Below are 18,742 nucleotides of genomic sequence, written 5' to 3' on the forward strand. Positions count from 1 at the left end.
GAGTAAGTTCCAGTTTCTTTGTAATGAGTAGCTATTAAAATCAGTAAGTCTTTTTTGGCAGTTATCTGATTCTCTGAAAATAGAGCCACAATAGACTTTGCATCAGGTGCATTATTTATGGAGAGTAGATACAGACTTCGGTGGTAAAAAATAATTATGGGCTGAGAAATTCTATTTGTTTTCTGCTTCATATTTTTAGCTAAACATAAGCTAAGATAATGTCAGTGACGTTGCTCTTCTATTTTCACAAGATCAAAATTAAAACAAAAGCCACTTAAAATAGCAGCATAGGCATAAAGGAAGTTATTAGAAGTCAAGACCAGAAATAAGTGGCATTTCCAAATGGCCACAGAATCCAATATCAGGCAAGATGACGACTCCTCTCTGTTCCTTATGTGTAAGTACCAATACAGAGGTACTAACAGATGAGCATTTAGCTTTCATAAGAGTTAATGATAAATAATGACAGTAAGTAGGTTGGATATACTAATTAATCTGACTAATTACAGGGGTGGTGAGCAAGGCAAAATGGAGGGGTTGAAACAAAATGAGCTCTGTTCTGAAATGAGCTCCATCCTGATGCCATGTGTAGCTCATCAAACTGTAACAACTCTGCTCTTGACTCTAGCTCCCTCAGAATGCAGGGACTGCTGTTGCTGTCATCCTCTCTTCAGAGTCTTTCTTACCAAATTATAGTTACCCTCTCTTTATTACCTAGGCCCAGGCCTATCCTATCCTCCTCCTGTTCTTTTGATTATTTTTCCTTTCTTTCCCCCTTAATTTTACAGGATTGCTTTCTGACCTGCAGCTATCTGCATCAGCTTTTAAACTGACAATACTCGGTGACCCTGGCAACACAGGGCTTCACAGGAACAGTTTTCTATCAGTGTTAGCTTTGCTCTTTTCTTCATGTGTCCTTTGTCTACTTTGATCTTTAATTCTGGTCTCTACTTTGATATTGATTCCTAGTCACATATCTCATTTCTTTATCCCTTGTCTGTCTTTTAACTTGTCTTTTGCCAGCCCCTTCCCTAACAGCTGCTTTGGGCGATCACAAACCTGGCACAAGGACATCCTGGTTCCTCCTGACTTGGGTCCAAATCACAGACCGTGCCTCACCTTGCCTCTAAAATGGGTTAATTCTTTGATTCTTGGGGTTCGCATACTTCAACTCATTCTAGGTACTGTATCTGAATCTCTTCTTTATCCTTTAAAGCTTATTTCTAATCCTTATTTTTTTTATCCTTTGATTGCAGTCCACTTAAGAACACAGGACAGGGTTGTGCAGATTATCAAATCCATTCCTCCAGCCTTCTGCAGGCAAGTTTGTCATGGAATTACTTTAATAAATCTGCCAAGGCCTACTTTTAAATTGATTATTTTTCCCCTTCTGCTCTCCTAACAGGAGCTGTTTCCACACCTTATGATTAGAAACTATCTTCCATTTTCCAGCCTATAATGATCCGTATCTTGCTTATGCTCTTTTCCTTTTATGACAATTGCATCCATTAACATCCCTGTTACACTTAGAAATGTCTCACATCTTATTTTCCTAGGTTAAACAAATCAAACCCTTCTAATCTGTCTTAGATAAGCTCTCCCTTCCCCAGAGGCCTCTGCTCTGTTTAAGTCTGAATAAATTCTTCTTGAACATGCGTGATCGTAATTCCTTGTGATATCTTAGGTGGGATGCAACAGTATTAATTTTCATATCTTCACCGGAAATATTTTCCCTGATGCTAGGCTTTATGTATCCTAGGCTTGCTTATTTCATAGCTGCATCATTCTGGTGACTCAAAAATGCCTTGTGACTCACTGACTTCCCCCCAGGAGTTTGGGGCTATATTCTTTATTCATCATTCTCATAAAAAACTGCTACTGATAGCCCTTATTGGCATGACCCAGGATCTTATAGCATTTAGGATCTTCTGATTTTTTATGCTTGAGTCATTGAGAATAAAAACTGTATAAACTCAAAATGTATATTTGTATACATAAATGCAAATAATTTACAAAATACACATTGGTCCTCCCAATCCTATTTTATCAGCAGAATTAATTTAAAAGCCCCTCTCTTTAATGCAAAGTCATGAAAATATTAAGCCATATTGGTTCCCAGATGAGTCCTTATCTGATTTTACTGACATCCTCCTCTCAGCCCAGCAGTTCCATCCTCAGTACAGACTGCCATTAATGCTCCTTTAGCCACTGCTTTAGCTGAAAAACTTGTTATCTGGCTTGTCATGGCCCTGGGTGCAGCTACAGGCTCTGCTACAGGCTCTGCAGCGTTGTCTCCTCACTCCTATGGGTTTGTCTGCCTGTGCTCAAGGCCACTTCTGACCTGGCATAGCCATGTAACCTTGTGTCAGGCAGTGGTGACAAATTTGATGTAGGCGGAAGAGCTTGGAGAAACTTTATTTAAGTTCTAGCCTTGCCCCAGTCCCAGCCTGTTTTACATTGCAGGTACACCTGTGCATCACTTTGCACTTCACTGATCCTAACCCTGATTTGCAGACTTGATCTCAGTTCCGTCTCCTGCCTATGAACTTGTCTGGAGACCTGTAATTTTGTTTGGTCCTTGTTATTACTCCCAGATCTGCTCCTTCTGCATTCAGAGGCTGCAGGAGAACATTGCCCTGCTTTCCTCAGTGGTGTTGCTCCATCTTCTAATGTGCTTCTCTTTCTGGAGCAGCCCGCTCTTGCTGCTTCTTGATACAGCTTGGCATTTTATGGTATGAAATTATTTCCTGTAGTTCAGATGTGAAAAATCATTGAATGAGTCAGCAGGTCTTCCTGGCATCTCTTCCCTCTTGGTGTCCCCCAAGGAATAAAAGTTTGTATCTGTGGTGCACAGTTAGTCAGTATTGGCTCTGACAGGTGTGAGGTACCTGGGTATGCCAGCAGCGCTGCTAAACTGAAACTAGGCTGAATTCTCCCAACATATCCTCACATGAAAGACTACACAGGCTCAACAGCAGGATAAACTGATTCAGATAAAAGCTCAGGCAAATAATCTGTTTATTTAATATTGGTGTAATATTGATATTTGGGGAAGTAGGGACCCACCCCCCCCTACAGTGAATCTCTTCCTAATCTCAAATTTATGGAGATCACAAGTCATGGAGATATTTTCATCAAATCGGATGATCTCTTAACACAAAGAAGCAGAGTGAGACCTTCAGGTCTCACTTCCAGTTTCTACAATCTGCTTCTGGAGTATTACCTGAAACTCAACTGCAGCACTTGCAGCTTTTGGAGCCCTGGAAGGAATTTCTCCAGGTGGGGGAGTATGCTACTCATATTAGCATGGCTTTTATACAGCAGCTGCCACTATGCTTGACCAAATTCAACCAATGAATGTGTCAAACCTATGTTGATGTAGTCAGATCCCTAAATAACAAACTGGCACTAAATTCTCCAAGGTACTGACATATACTTGGATTGGAGTGTTTATCAGTTGTACTTAATTCACCAGATTATTCCTCTTGCACATATACAAAATTCTTTGCAATCAAATTTTTTGCAGGAAGGAAATTGCAAAGGGAGAAGCAGCCAAAAGAAGGTAGTGACTGTTACTGCTTGTAGGGAAACACTGAGTAAATAAATATTGATAGTGACAAAACTGTGGATAGAGTCGTGAACACCATCTCCCTCTCTGTTCCTCTCAGTTCCCTGATTATCTATACTTCCACAACAAGGCAAATAGCTGACAAGATGAAAATCATCAAGGTAAACCTTGAACCTGGGTTTCTCAGTAAGAAGTGCAGAAGACCACACACATATAATTTTTTGGCAAGAGGACTCGAGTATTTTCCACTGACTTACAAGTGACCAGTGGCCAAGCCATGCAAGAGCATTCTTGCTGCTGTTGTGTGTTCTGTGCCGGAGGAGCAGTTTCCCAAAGGCCATGGAAGCAATGAGTATCCAGTAACAGGACCCCCAGCAGCAGAGCTTAGGCTGTTTGGGGAGAAACCTCAGAAGAAAGGCTTTGTGACAGGCTTAGTGCATCAGAAGAGAAAGAATGAGTCTGCTTGGAGTGGGATGACAGGGAGAGAAACAAATTGGCTGTGTGGCTGGATGCAACAGTCTATTATGTGCAAAATTCTCCAATGTTGGGTTTGGAATCACAGGCAAATTTACCAATGGAAAATGCTGTGTCTTGAGAGCTGAAACAGACACTGTACCAAATGCATGCTTATCCTCCCCGTTGGCTACAGCAATGCGCACATAGATACTGAAGTAATTATGTTGGGAAATACATAGAATTGCTTAATCTTGATGTCAATTACAAGGGAAGCTCAATTTGAAGTGCAGTGGTACAAGACTTGTGAAGATGACTATTCAAGCCAGAACTGGGCTGCCAGCACAATCTTTGTTTTATGCCACAGATATACTATGAATTCAGCACAGCTCACTCTTTCTATCAGCCCATGACGTCCTTTCTCTGTATGCTCACACACAGGTTGGGAGCCTCGCCATTCCATAGCGAAACCTGGTTTTTATGGAATTTTTTAAAGCATTTTTTTTTCCAGGAGAACTATGCAATAGTTTTTAATCCATATTTTATTTTAGTGCAAGGTTAATTTTTCCTTTATGCAGCAATATAGATTTTTTTCCCTGTCATACCTGGCTGGCTCTGACATACCACTCCCGGGCACGCCACGAAAAATGTGCTTGGCTCCGTCGCAAACCTCGTTTCCCAAGTCCCTTCTCAGAAAGCTATTTTTTTTATCCCCCCCGTCACAGCGCAAGTATTTTTCTCCCCTGTCGGATAAACTGACAAAGGCTAATTTAAACGGCGAGCACACTCCCAGGCGAGAACGCTTCCCGGCTCCCTGGAGCAGCCGTCGGGCAGGCACGTGCCACCCTCCTCTCCTCGTGCCCGCCCGGCGCCTGGATCCTGGATCTTGGACCCTGGAGCCGCGCTGCTCCCCTCCAGGCCGCTCCCGACGCGCGGGGCTCGGGGGCTCCTCCCGGGCCGCGCTCCGAGCCCTCGCTGTCCCCCGGCCCCGCTCGCTGCCCACCGGCCCCGCTCGCTGCCCACCGGCCCCGCTCGCTGTCCCCCGGCCCCGCTCGCTGTCCCCCGGCCCCGCTCGCTGCCCACCGGCCCCGCTCGCAGCTCCGCGGGCCGGCGGCGGGGCGGGGAGGGGAGTGTGTGCGGGGGGGCAGGGGTGTGTCCTGCTCTCCCGCTCCCTGCCCGGGGCACCGGGGTCTCCTCTCCTCTCCCGGCGGCTGCGGCTCACTCGGCCGGCCGTCCCGCGGCGGGACGTGTGGGCTGCCCGGCAGCCATGGCTCGGGAAAGTTTGCTGCTGCTCCTGCTGCTGGCGGCGCTCGGCAGCCGAGGCCAGTCGCCGTCGCCGCCGCCGCCGCCGCAAAGAGGTACAGGGGAGCGGGGAGCCCGCGCCTCGCCCGGCCGGCCGGGACCGCGGAGTCCGCGGAGAGGGAGGCGACCTCGCCGCCAGCTCGGGAGTCCTTGTGGGCACGGGAGGGACGAGGGGCCAGGGACTGAGCGTGACAAGTGACCCCAGGCTGCAGAGAGGGGACTCGGCGGGCGGCAGCACCGCTGGTCCCTCGGTGGCCGGGCCGAGGAGGGGCTGCTGCGGGGGCTGCGCTGCGGGGCCGGCACATCCCGCCTCCCGCCGCAATTCCCGCTCCCTCACACGCTCGGTTCGGAGCAGCGCTGGGGCTGGGCGCGCAGGGGGAAATCATCTAGGTGAGGGAAATCATCTAGGGAAATCATCAGGACCGCTGGAGGACGTGACTTCGTCCCCGAAGGGTCAGGCAAGCGTTACGGGCTGATCTGCTGGCATCCCTCCTCCAGCCGGGATGTGCCCGTCTGCTGGCATCTCTGTGACAGGGGAAGCTTGATAGGCTGTGTTGAAACACGTGTGGGCTGCCTGTACTGCTTTTAGCTCAGGTGGCAATTCGATGCACTTAGCCCGTCACAAAGCTTTTCTGTTAAAAACTAACCACGACGGGAATGGGAAAGGAATCAATTGTATCCTGCATGGGTAGTAAATGTCTTAGATATACCATTATCATGCATTATACAGTGTTTAGGTGTGTTGACACTACAAGGGTGTTTTTTTTTTGTTTGCTTTTTCAGTTAGTATTCTGTGGAAAGATCAAAAAGGCTGTTGTGCAGGTATGGGAGAAATAAACTTTAGTCAGTTTCTCAGCTCTCATAGGAAATCCTTAAAACCATTCTTCAGCCCACAATATTCCTTTTGGTGCTTACATTTGTGCTCTTAGCATTTTTAGCCTTGCTGAAATGAATTCAGTCAGAAGATGCTGCAGGTGTGTCAAAATAAATTCAAACCTCTGGATTAACAGTAATCTTTCCTTTGACCCTGATGTCACATAATAGGGTGAACGTTATGTATTAGAAATTTTTACAATTTAGGGTTTACTTTGGAAAACATGATGCACTGACATTTCAAGAGAAAAAGTCTCAAGCTGCTGACTCAATATGAGTTTTACTGTATGAGAATAAATGGCAGTTGATCAAATGTTTGTGTGGATAAAAACTCATCCAGAATTAGACTGTGTTTAGATGACGACTTATTGGTAAACACTGAAGACTGGGATTTTAAAAGTAGAGCATTTAAAATACAGTACATAATGCATTTTCTTCTTGCTGATTTTTTCTTCTTGTTTTTTTTCGGTTAACATTGATGTGGCATTTCTTTTAGTATTCTCTCTCTCTCACACACACAAAGACACTTTCAGAGAATGTCCTTTTGTTTATGCACTATCATGGTTTCCTTTAACCTCAACACTGAGGGGCTATGTTAATTATTTCCCTTTTAAATTAGAAGTGGGTGTGTTTGGTGCTCATCTGTTGCATCACTTGTGTTATAAGTGAGTTCTGGTAATTCCATGAAGAATCCTAGGACTTTTAATTAAATGGTAATGTGGTGATGGGGCAGTTGAATTCAAGTCCTGGCCTGCCAAATTTTTATGCCATTTACTGTCTTCTAAATTTTTTTTTAAAATCTGTTGCAGCTGCTAGGAGGTGCTAGCACTATGTAGATGTCACTGTGTTGCCCACTACAGACAAAGAGGTAATGAACTCCTCTGTAATGCAAAAAGTTAGGAAAGTCTGACTTCACTGAAGTCTTGGGGGATTTTTAACATGTACAAGAATGTTGCTGCACCCCTGGTTTGTATCTTTACATTTACAGCTTTTGTTTTTCGACTTAAATGTTATTTGGTAATAACTGTAACGTTGGATGCTTACTAATTGCTAGCACCAGTTGGATGTCTGTGGACAAAATTATGTAACAGAGCTGCAACGCTTTGAAAAACAGTACTTGAGACATCACAATGAATTCCCATGTTGTTTTATAGAACAGAACAGTTCAAGAACATTTTGCACCTCAAAGATGGGAACAGTCTGTATTTCTTTTTTTGTTTCTGTTCTTGTGGTTAATTTTTTTTTCTTTTTAAATTGTTAGAAGACTTACTGTGGTCAGAAACCTGGAGTTAATTTCAGGCTGGTTTTTTGTTGTTGTTGTTGGGAGTTTTTTTGTTTGTTTTTTTAGCTACACATATTATCTGTTCTTTTATTTTTTGGACACTAAATAGTCATGCAGAATTTCTGTCATGGTTTAACCCCAGCCAATTACCAAGTACCACACAGCCCCTTACTCCCTCCTTCAAGTCCCAGCAGGACTGGGGAGAAAATCAGATCAGTAAAAGCTGGCAACCTCATGAATTGATATAAAGGCAGTTTAGTAGGTAAAGTAAAAGCTTTGCAGTCAAACAGAGCAAAACAAGGAATTAATTCCCTGCTTCCCATGGGCAGGCAGGTGTTCAGCCATCCCCAGGAGAGCAGGGTCTCATCAAACATAACAGTTACTTGGGAAGACAAACACCATCATTCCAAACATGTCATGCTTCTTCCTCCCACTTTATGTACTGAGCATGATGTCATATGGTATGGAATATCCTTTTGGTTATTTGGGGTCATCTGTCCCAGCTGTGTCTCCTACCAGTTTCCTCTACACCTCTGGCCTCCTCACGAGCGTGGCAGCACAAAAAGCAGAAAAAGCCTTGGCTCTGTGTAAGGCCTGCTAGGCAATAACAAAACCTGTTAAAATCTCTGTATTATCATCACTGTGTTCAACACAGATCTAAAACACAGCCCCATGTGAGCCACTTTGAAGAAAATTAACTCTACCCAAGCTGAAACTAGTGCAATTTCTCAGAAAATGGAAGAATCAGAACCAGAAAGGCATGTGCATTCTTCAACAGTGTTTCTTAAAGGTGTGCATAACTTGCAGTTAAGATAAACTGACCGAAGTGTTATGTAATGTTCCTTTGAATCTTGAACCTTGGTTCCTTCTATTTGGTGTGGAATGGGAGAGACCCAAAATAGTAGTAATTTAGAAGGTAACGTAAAATTTCTTTTGATCTTGAATTCATGCATTTTTTAAAAGAATCTCAATATCTGTTATAGGAGACAGTGGAAGCTATGTGTCTGTCAAAGGTGTGAATAGAAGGGACAGAGCTAAGGAACATACACTGCGCAGTAACTTGATCTGTAATGTCAGCTGCTGACATCAGTGGAGATAATTCATGGAGTACAGGTGCTTTTAGCATGTGTGGAAGGAAGTGTAAGTTGACTCCAAGTGGTGATGTATATAGGATGCTTATAAAGTTAAAGTGAGATTTCTCACTCGAAAGAGAAATGAGGGGTGAACATCAGCAGGATATGACTAGTGCCCGTCTGTTAGGCAGTGGATGGTGTCAGGCAGGTCAGTATTTTAAAGTCTGTCTGTAGGTGTACATTTTTTAAACAAGTTTCTGGAGAGTTTAGTTCAAAACTGTGTTCTCTGTGTTATGTCATTGCAACTAGGGCTTATAAGATTCCTTCCCACATAGAAACCTGTGTGTATTGTACCCTATGCTCTGAAAAGTCAAGAGACAAGTCTACTAGGACATAAGTTTAGTATTTCAGATCCAAAGAATGTGTGTAGACTTAGGTTCTCTCTTTCCTGAGACAAAAAGCACCCCAGATGCTTTGCTTATGTAATCTGTTGTGGTGGTGTTCACAGGGGCCCCAGGACAAGAGAAGAGATGAGGATCTGACTCCATGTTTCAGAAGGCTTGATTTATTATTTTATGATATATATTATATTAAAACTATACTAAAAGAATAGAAGAAAGGATTTCATCAGAAGGCTTGAAAGGAAAGGAAGAGGAATGGAATGATAACAAAAGCTCGTGACTCTCAGATAGTCTGAGACAGCTGGACTGTGATTGGCCATTAATTAGAAACAATCACATAAGACCAATCAAAGATGCACCTGTTGCGTTCCACAGCAGCAGATAATTATTGTTTACATTTGTTCCTGAGGCCTCTCAGCTTCTCAGGAGAAAAATCCTGGCAAAGGGATTTTTCATAAAATGTGTCTGTGACAATCTGTAAAAGCAGAAGTCAAGTTTCCTCTTTCTTCATAGGGATTTCTTTGCAGTAAGGTCAATTTCAAAACTCACCAACACCACCCAGCTCTAATCTTGTAATGGAGAGCATTTCCATCATGTCTGATGGCATTTAAACCTTCAAAGTATTGTGCTGGCTGTACTTGGAGAACAGAGCTTGTAAGAAATTTAGTTGGTTAATTTGCATTCTACTTTCCTGAGAAAAGAAGGCTTGGATGATTGTTTATCAACTTGTTCTCACCTAAATAAATTTTGAGACTGTTACCCAATATCAGCAAATATAAAAACAATGCAAAAGTCTTTAAGATATGATCACTGAAAATCAATGGCTATTTAAGAGAAAGAGTCCCAAAGTACTTTATCTTCTGCAAGAAGAAAGGTAGAATTTAGCCATTATCTAACCCACGCAGTGGTTGAAACTCAACATGTAGAACTCTGGCTACAAAAATATGAAGGAGAATGTGTCTGTTGTGGAGGGCTGGCATCATAGAATGCATAAAATTCTGTGTAAATTTTTTTTTTTAAAGGACTTACTTAATCTAGCTTCAGGATTTTATAACAGGTAACAAGCCTTGTTCACTGAAGGCGTACTGCAGTATAGTACATTCTGTATGTTCCCTTTTTACAGAGTGTATGCCGTTTAATGTTTTGGCAGATAAATTTTTTGGTGATCTGGAAATTATGATTTCTTTTCCTTTTTTATTATTATTTGACCATAATCAGTTCTAGCAACTCTTTCAGCAGTACTTGCTGCTGTCTGATCAGTTATTCAGAGATTAACCAGCCCCAAAATGCTGCTCTCAAATATACGTTGTAATTGCTTTTACCTTTTTACTTCAAAGCTGTTGTCCATATCCCTTTCTTATAGTTTAATAACTGGCTGAGAAAGTGAAAGCAGAGAGAATTAGTATGTGTTTAAGGTTTAGAATGTGAGAAGTAGTAAAGGGCCAGCCTAAGGTGTTAGAAATAGGTAGAATTGCCCAGATTGACTGGAGACATGAGGTTTTTGTGTACATGCTTTAACTAGAAATAGCCACAGCCAAAGCGAATGAGGTAGGTTTTCTACAAGAATGTGTGAATTTCTCAAAGCAACAAATAAGAACATAAGATGGTAAGAAGCACTTTATATTTAACCTCCTTATTATTAATTTTTCCTCCAAGTTTTTTACATGAGTCATTCTTATTAGGCTTGAAATGCTAAAGTCAGAACAGTGGTTCTTTAACCTGTTCCAAAAATCTGCTTTAAAATAATACAGCAAACAATCATTTTTAATTAATTCAGGCTGGAGGAAGGAATCCACCCACACATGTTCTAATTTCTTATCCAGCTACTTGGACTGACAGTTTTTTGAGATTATAGTACTTTGGAATAAGAGGCAGCATCAATTCCTGGTGCAGGGTGGATTTTTCTTCTCTTTTTGTTTTCATTTTCTTCCTCCCCCCACCCCCAAAGTCCTGGTCAGGAGTAGTGGTGATGCCTTGTGGACACAAATACATGCAAATGTGAACCAGCGTGCATACCTAATGATCTCCTTTTCTTTACCAACTTTTTTTCATAGATAATAGTTCCTTAATTACTGGATATTTTTGTCCTAACCAAGAGTTCTGTCTAGAGTATGTGAGCTCATATGTCACGCACTAGCAACTTGGGCCACACTAGCAATCATACAGACCAAATCTTGCTTGCAGATATAAAATACAGACCAAAATGTTATGTTTGTTAAACTTTATATTGATTCCATCCATGTGTTTGAAATAGGAAAGGGAATTCCTTGTGTTTGCCAATAAAGCTGATGACTACATGTTATTTATTCCTTTTTACCAGCTACTGTAGTTGATAGCAAATTCCTAGTTTCTGTTTTTCTGCTGTTTTCATGTTTTCTTCAATCCAAAACATGTAGATAAGGGAGGTTCTGAAGAAAATGGTATTTTGCACCACTTCTGTGATGTGGATAAGGTTGAGATTAGACTTTTTAATGATTTATTTTTATTAGAAAAAATACAAGATTTCCAGAAAAAATAACTCGGATTTGTGTGATTTTTGTACTGACAAATAACAAAGATCACTCAGGATTCTTGCAACACTCAAAACAAATAACTGTTACTCCCCACATTTTTTTTCAGCAGTTCAGTCTCCATTAGTTACACCTTAGTGTCACAAGGATTTTCATAGGACTCTTGCACCCTGCCAGATTCCTCTAGCAGACATTATCTTTGAATCAGACCTTGTAATAACATTAGACTGTAAAGCAGCTGTAGCAGCATTATGCCAGGGAACTCTTGTGAAAGCTCAGGAAGAATAATGAACATTCCTGCAGAGTGGATTATCCAAATACCATTACAATGCCTTGTTCTGTCCCAACTGACGTGTATGTACTACTGTCATGATTCATGGACTTAAGATGTAATAAAAAAGAAATTAACCTAAAAGTGAACAAAATATTATATAAAATTTATTTTTATAGCTATATCAAGTGTTTTTAATGGCAAATTACTATATCTTCTCATTGTTCACCTAACCCAATAAGTGGGGGTGTTCTTCAAGGTCAATTATTAAGAATTGGAAAAATGCCTCTAAACATACTGTAATGTATTTCACACTGCTACAGCAAAATTTAGCAATGCTGGGGATTGGCAATCAGGAGTTTAGAGGTGCAAGAAAAAGAAATCAGAACCCCTGTTTCTCTGCACACTTCCAGTGATAGTAAGAATTTATTTAGCATTTAATTTGGTTTTCTACATGGACACCTGCTTCTTAGATGAACCCTGAGAATTTTTGATGCCACTTTCAATCAGGCTGTCTTTAGGTTAAGAGATGGGAGATGTTAAATGTGGCAATTTATTACTGTCTTTATGCTAACTGGTCAACAGCTTGTAATCCTGTTCCACAGAAGTGTCTGGCTAATCACTACTGTAAAGGATTGTATTATATATTAACTTTCCTGGCATTTATCCTGCATGGGGAATGCAGAACTACTGCTATACATGTGTTGCTGAATGACTTTTAGACTGGGAGAAGGAACAAATAACATTATTTTTACATATCACTATGTTTCTAAATATGTGTGATTAAATACTGTGTGGCAGTGATAACTGTTTTGTGCATTTTCTGAGCACTTCTGCAATGGTGATAATGTGAGTAGTCTGGATTCCTCTGAAAGCCACAAAGCTCTACAGAACAAGAAGGAATCCATGCCTTTCAAAGAGGACAAAGTAACATGGCAAAAAAAAAAACCGGGCTTTTGAATTTGGTATGTGGAACCACCATAAATGGAACAAGTATGTTTGTGCAAATCCTAGAGCTGGTGATTCGGATGTGGCGCACTTGCACATCTAATTTGACTGTGTGAATTATGCATACATTTTTGTCATGTCAACAAAAAGATTGCAGACCACCACAAGTACATTTCTTAGGTTTAACTTTAAGCCATCATTGACACTGCTGAATGAGTTAATTTTACCGGAAAAAAAGCTCTTCTTGATACTATTTTATCCCTGTGGATCACTTTTTTAGTCAACTTTTATGACAATTCTGGCAACACCCCATTTGTGAATATAGGGATTCCCACATGTAGTTCATGGCATAAACCAGACTATATTTCTCATTGATTTTTGATTTTGGTACAACTGGAGATTATTTTATATTAATCATTCATTATTAAAGATGATTGAGTCTTCACACAGAAAGATTTTCTTTACCATGGGAAAAACACCCACACATTTAATTGAAAAATATATTTGTAATATGCACACTGAGTTATTCTCTTAAGCACAATGTCTTTCTACAGCTGGATACAGCCTTCTAAATTAGTTCCATTGTATTAAGGTTGTGTGTTGTGTGAAATTAGGGTCTGTAAGTGTCACTTTTGTTATACTTATGGAGTAAATATGAGAAATATTTTCTAAATTCAGACTAAGTGGGAAGCCTTTACATGCATGCCGTATAATCATTGATTATGCATGCAGCTTCAGCTTCTTCACCCCACTGGAGTTTTGACATAGAGAGTAAGACAGTCATTTGCCAGAAAAATTAATAGTTAAATGCTTGTATCAACTTCATAGCTTGCTAACTAGAGAAGAAAAAGTACTGAATCTGCCTGCCATATTGGTAGGAATTATTTAAAAATGACTTTGAAGCTCATAGTTTAATTAGTGAAAGAACTTTTGTGGCATATGAAAGTGATGGGGAAAGCAACAATAACCATAATCATCATCATGTGCATCAGGAGCTTGAGTCAGTTCTTGGTGAAATGAGGCACTGTCTCACAAGAATAAAGTGGAACTCAAGCTGTTAGACTGAGTCATTTGTCTATTCATTGAGGATAAGCCTTATCCTTTGGTCAGGGTTAGTGCACTCATGATTTCAAATTTTGCTGTATTTCTTAGACAATAATATCTAAAGGAATCAATGAATGCACCTTGTTCTAATGTCTGGGTTTCTCATGATACTCACACATCTGAAGGCTGTTTGTACAGTACTTTGCTTCCACTTGCAGTATATATTTGTCCCAAAAGATCTATTTAAAACTTCTCTTATAAAGAGGTTTTTGTGTAGCTATTTGTTCTGCCAGTCTGCTTTTGGCCTGCACCTCAATTAAGTCCCATAATGTCACTCAGTAATATCACATTTGTGCCACAAGTAAGAGACAGATCAGTGCTTGGTTTAGTATATTACAGAGTGCAAAACTGTGTTTATAGTTTTTGCACAGTGTTTCTGTTTTTCATTATCTATAAAATCTGTGCTTTATTTTAGTAATTTGTGACTTTTCATTTGAACACATAGCTTACAGATACATGTGAGATTACAGAAACATATATAGCTTGTTGGTGCTCGTTTTAGAAAACATTGAGGAACACAATGTATTTTTGAGGGTAAAAATTTGGGAGGCAAGACTATTTATGTCTGTCTGTAAGAAGAAAAATAAAAAATAATTAGATATTCAGTGAGATTACTGCTAAGAAATGAAGCTTTTTGCTTCAGGAATTAACCTTTACTGACATGAAACCTTGTCTTTATATTCCAGGCTCTTTGGGACTAAGATAGAAGTGCCATATAGGCAGAGATTGTAGGGTACTGGATAACATGTATAAAATAGTTGATGATAAAAATTATGGTGATGAGCAAACTAATGAAAGGTACACAGTAATTTCTGATTGTGTTTAGCATTATAGAAAACATAGATAATATCCTTGGGGTTTTGATCTAAACAGCAGATACAGGAGGATAGAAAAGCTGATTTATGAAGTTATCAGCTCTGAGTATAGAATTTGTTGTTAGCATGAAAATGTTTGCAAAATCAACTTTGATACAAATTAAAACTGAGGAGTGCTTTCAGCTCAACAGCTCTAGGAGAAATAGGTATTTGAATTCAAGGCTTAGGGAAGGTTGTAAAGAATTTGGTGTGAAAATGCTGGTAAAGTAATGGCATTATACAACTGATTGTTGAACAGGTTATATGAATAGCCTCATTAGAGGAGAAATAGAAGGCAGCAAATATGATGTTCATATTTAAAAAGGCCTCCTGTGGTAAACTTGTAACTGTAGAGTTAGAACTGAATACATTTGTAGATATATTAAAGTATAGAATTAGTAAAGACATGGATAAATGTGTTGTGTTGGCAAGATCGAGAGTAGTTTTTATATTATATGGAGGAAAAAACTGTCAAGGAATGTGTATTAGACATATTAATAAGAGCTATAATAGTAGACCTGGGTTTTCAGAAGACCAGTTGAGAATATGTCTGAGTATCATAAACTATGATTTCACAGAGAAAAAAGAAAGAACTCAGTTTATGGAAAAATTCATAGAGGGTTTTGACAAGCTGTATGCCTGTCTGAGTTGAAATTAATCTTAAATTGAATTGATAGATGTGAACATTAGTTACATTGGAAGCTATTCAGTAATTTTTTGTAATTCTTGTAGTGGTCTGCTCTTCAGTTTCCATCAATTTCCATGTGTATCTCACCATCTCTGTGGAAGGTAGGATAATTTGTAGGCAGTCTGCTTAAAAAATGGTGAAATGTATTGTGGCTTGAACGTAGACTGTGCTTTAATCATCCACCTCACTTTCGTGTATTTGTGAAACAAACCTGTTTCACATTTCTCATGCAAGGAATTCTCAGTCTCACTTTTCCTTAATTTTATTTGTAAATATTTTCATGGAAAGACTTATGCCTGTACACATTAAGAAGCACAGCACAGAAAGTGTCACTGAACAGGCAGTTTGAATAAGCTAGGAAAAGTAAGGCTTAAATAGATTTATAGTTGATATAAATATAAGTTTGTATGAGTTGTTGCAAAATGAAAATAGCTCCTGCTGTAACATGCATAATAAAGCTTTCAACTACTGCCTCTCTTCCTCTGCTGTAACAATCACAGAATCACTTGGATTGGAAGGGACTTTTAAGATCATCTTGTTCCAATGCCTCTGCCAGGGGCAGGGACACTGGACCACGTTGCTCAATGCCCCATCCAGACCGGATCTGAACACACACAGGGATGTGGTGCATCTACAACTTCTCTGGGCAGCCTGTTCCAGTGCCTCACCATCTTCACAGTAAAGAAGTTGATCTAATCCAAATATCTCTTGGTTTGAACCCATTACTCCTTGTCCTGTCACCACACTTCCTGATGAAGAATCCGTCTCTGGCTTCCCTGTAGGTCCCTCTCAGATCCTGGTAGGTTTCTGTGAGGTTGTCACACAAGCTTCTCTGCTCTAGGCTGATCAGCACTGATGTTGCTGTTGTGCCAACAGAGACTTTTCTTCCCAGTAATTGTTGCATGGGCTCCATCAGTTTGTGCCAGAGAAGCTGAGTGGCTGAGCAGTGTGTGCCTAAGATAACCTGACAGACCCCCAGGGTAAAATGGGCCTTTATACTGCTCGGGTGCATGACTTTGTACAAGGTCCATAAAGGGTGAGCACTCTCTTAAGCTACTTGTGTCCCGTAGAGTACTCTTGGCCTTTTAATTTCTGGGAATTAAAAGGAAATTTAGGTGAAAGGTATGAAAATAAATACTTCCAATTATCTGAAAATCCATTGATGAATGAATCCATTAATTGACCTACGTATCTTTGTGATACATCATTTAGTTTCAAAGTGAGTCAACATTATTAAGACAATCTAGAATGAGATGAAATTAGTTTCTTCAATCAGTTTAATAAACGCAAGTAATTATTAAATTTCATAATAAAAAGCCACTATATTCTGCATAGCGGACCTTTTAATCACTTCTGGAATTAGTTTAAAAATGTAGGATCTACAGTATGACATTTCCTCTACAATTATTTTTTGTAAGTGAAACTGAACTTACGTATTCCCTGTTAAACCAAATCCACAGAGATTCCAGTGAAACAATTTTCTCTCAATCACTACCTGGTTTTCCTTTATGGCTGTTAGTTGAAATAATCTAAGTAGAATTGTGTGATATGTACTCACTTTAGAGGAAAGCTAGGTTTGTTTGAAATTACTGTGAAATTCTTACTGGCTTCCTCGTGGCAAGAATTCAACTCCAAGTCATTATGGAAGAAGTATACAACACTGAACATAACATTTTGTTCTGTCTTACTGTTCTGCTGAACGTATTTGTGTGCAAGCCATTTATTTCTACAATGTCTGGAAGAACAAGAGGGGGCAGAGGGTCCCAGGGGTATCAGAATGTATTGTTAAAGTGAAGCGTTAGCTGTAGTTGAAAACTGGGGAGTGAGTGGCTACACAGAGCTATTAAGAAGCATTTAGTGTTGTTTCCTGTTTAAATGAGGCTGTGTTTCTATCTTTGTATCAGGTCCTTTCACTCTACAGCAATACCTTAACAGTAAACCAAAAATTTAAGATATACTAATCCTGGAAATGGTATGTTCTTTAAAATTGCATATACAGATCCATAGTAGTCTCTTTTGTTAGGAGTTAAACTATCTGTGTCAAATTTGAGATGTTTTCACTGTATCAGCTGGGCTGAAGAAACAGCTGTTCTAAGTCTGTGAGGATCAAAATATTGACATGTCATCATATGGTACTTCTGGAATCCCACTGTTCTGTTTCATAAACATTAATCACTCCTACATATGCACTTATGAGTGTATCTATGTTTTATGAAAAACCTGACAAGGAATAATGCCAAACAGTAATATAATTCTTTATGTACAAATAATTCTTGTAATTTTTACCAGTGCTGAGAAACTTCAGCAAAGGATTCAGCCTTTATTGGATAAAGTGTCTTAAGAAGTAAGCTCAAGGTTTTAAAGGCTTATTCTAAAATAATTCTCATTAATTTTTATTAGCAGAGCTAATTGTATCTGACACCTTATTAGATTTTAAGGTGGATTTAATGTGTAAGAGTGTATTTAGTGTTACTGGACCTAAAGAGATTTTAAGGTATGATACTTCTCATCCATAGTTTCCACTAGGAAATATAATTAGCATGAAAGTGAATTAGTATATTTGCTCTACATTTATTTATTTGTTTTAAATTGGCAAGCACACACAAGCTGTTTACTTCCTGAAAATCTTTGTAGCTTTCTTCTTGAAAAAAGCCTGACATTTTGACCTATTTTATCTCTAGTTAATGGATGTTCTCTCTTGCTAAAATCTTAACTGAAGTTTTGTCCCTGGTGTGCTCTACCATACATCAGAGAACTTAAGCTTCATCACAATGTATGTTGCTCTAGCTAAGATGCAACATATATAATGGTTAGAATTACTGTATATTGCCAAGATACATTAAAATTCCAACCAAATTAATTATCCAGGGCTTTCAGAATTTGGCAACAATTTTGGGTAAATCTGTGTTTTTGATACTAGACTGGTTGTAGGACTGAGATAAAGAGCAGGTGGTTTAAAGCCAACAGATGGCCCTTCGACGTCACCTAGCTGAGTGAATAGAGACTGTAAGGAGAAACAAGTAAGGAGATTGTAGCTATTCTGGGGCACTTTGCTCTTTTAAATAGTGTTCTTAAGAACATCCTTGACTTGAGACAGATCATATTTCCCACCCTTGGAAGAAGCCCTTTTGTGTTCCAATATTATTGTTATACTTCATCCCCTTTCTCTGTTGATTGTTTCTGCATACCTTCCATTCAATTGAAATTTTTGTATCTGTCTAGAATAGATGTGTACTTGGAAGGTGAGCTAAGCTGTTCTTTCCACATATATAAATGAGGTCTGTAAACTGCTATTTAGATAAATACATTGTGCTTTTATATAGTGGATGTATAATGGAATACTGAATTAATTTTAATATTCCAGTAATGTTATTAAATATAGCAAGTTCACGTCCCCTACCCACAAACTTATCCT

At 39.6% G+C, this 18,742-nt stretch overlaps 1 protein-coding gene across 7 annotated transcripts in view; it reads left to right on the forward strand.

Moving 5' to 3' along the window:
- Positions 1 to 5,240: 5,240 nt before the first annotated feature.
- The window catches only part of LAMA2 (laminin subunit alpha 2), a 336,534-nt gene continuing 323,032 nt past the window's right edge, over positions 5,241 to 18,742 (forward strand). For all 7 annotated transcript variants that reach the window (XM_084202390.1, XM_084202391.1, XM_084202392.1 and 4 more), the window contains exon 1: positions 5,241 to 5,379. In XM_084202390.1, coding sequence (XP_084058516.1) covers positions 5,289 to 5,379 — 91 coding nt within the window. In that variant the 5' untranslated portion in view covers positions 5,241 to 5,288. The remainder of the gene's footprint in view (positions 5,380 to 18,742) is intronic.

This window comes from Fringilla coelebs (assembly GCF_963513975.1).
Source record: "Fringilla coelebs genome assembly, chromosome: 3".
In the NCBI taxonomy this organism is placed as follows: Eukaryota; Metazoa; Chordata; class Aves; order Passeriformes; family Fringillidae; genus Fringilla; species Fringilla coelebs.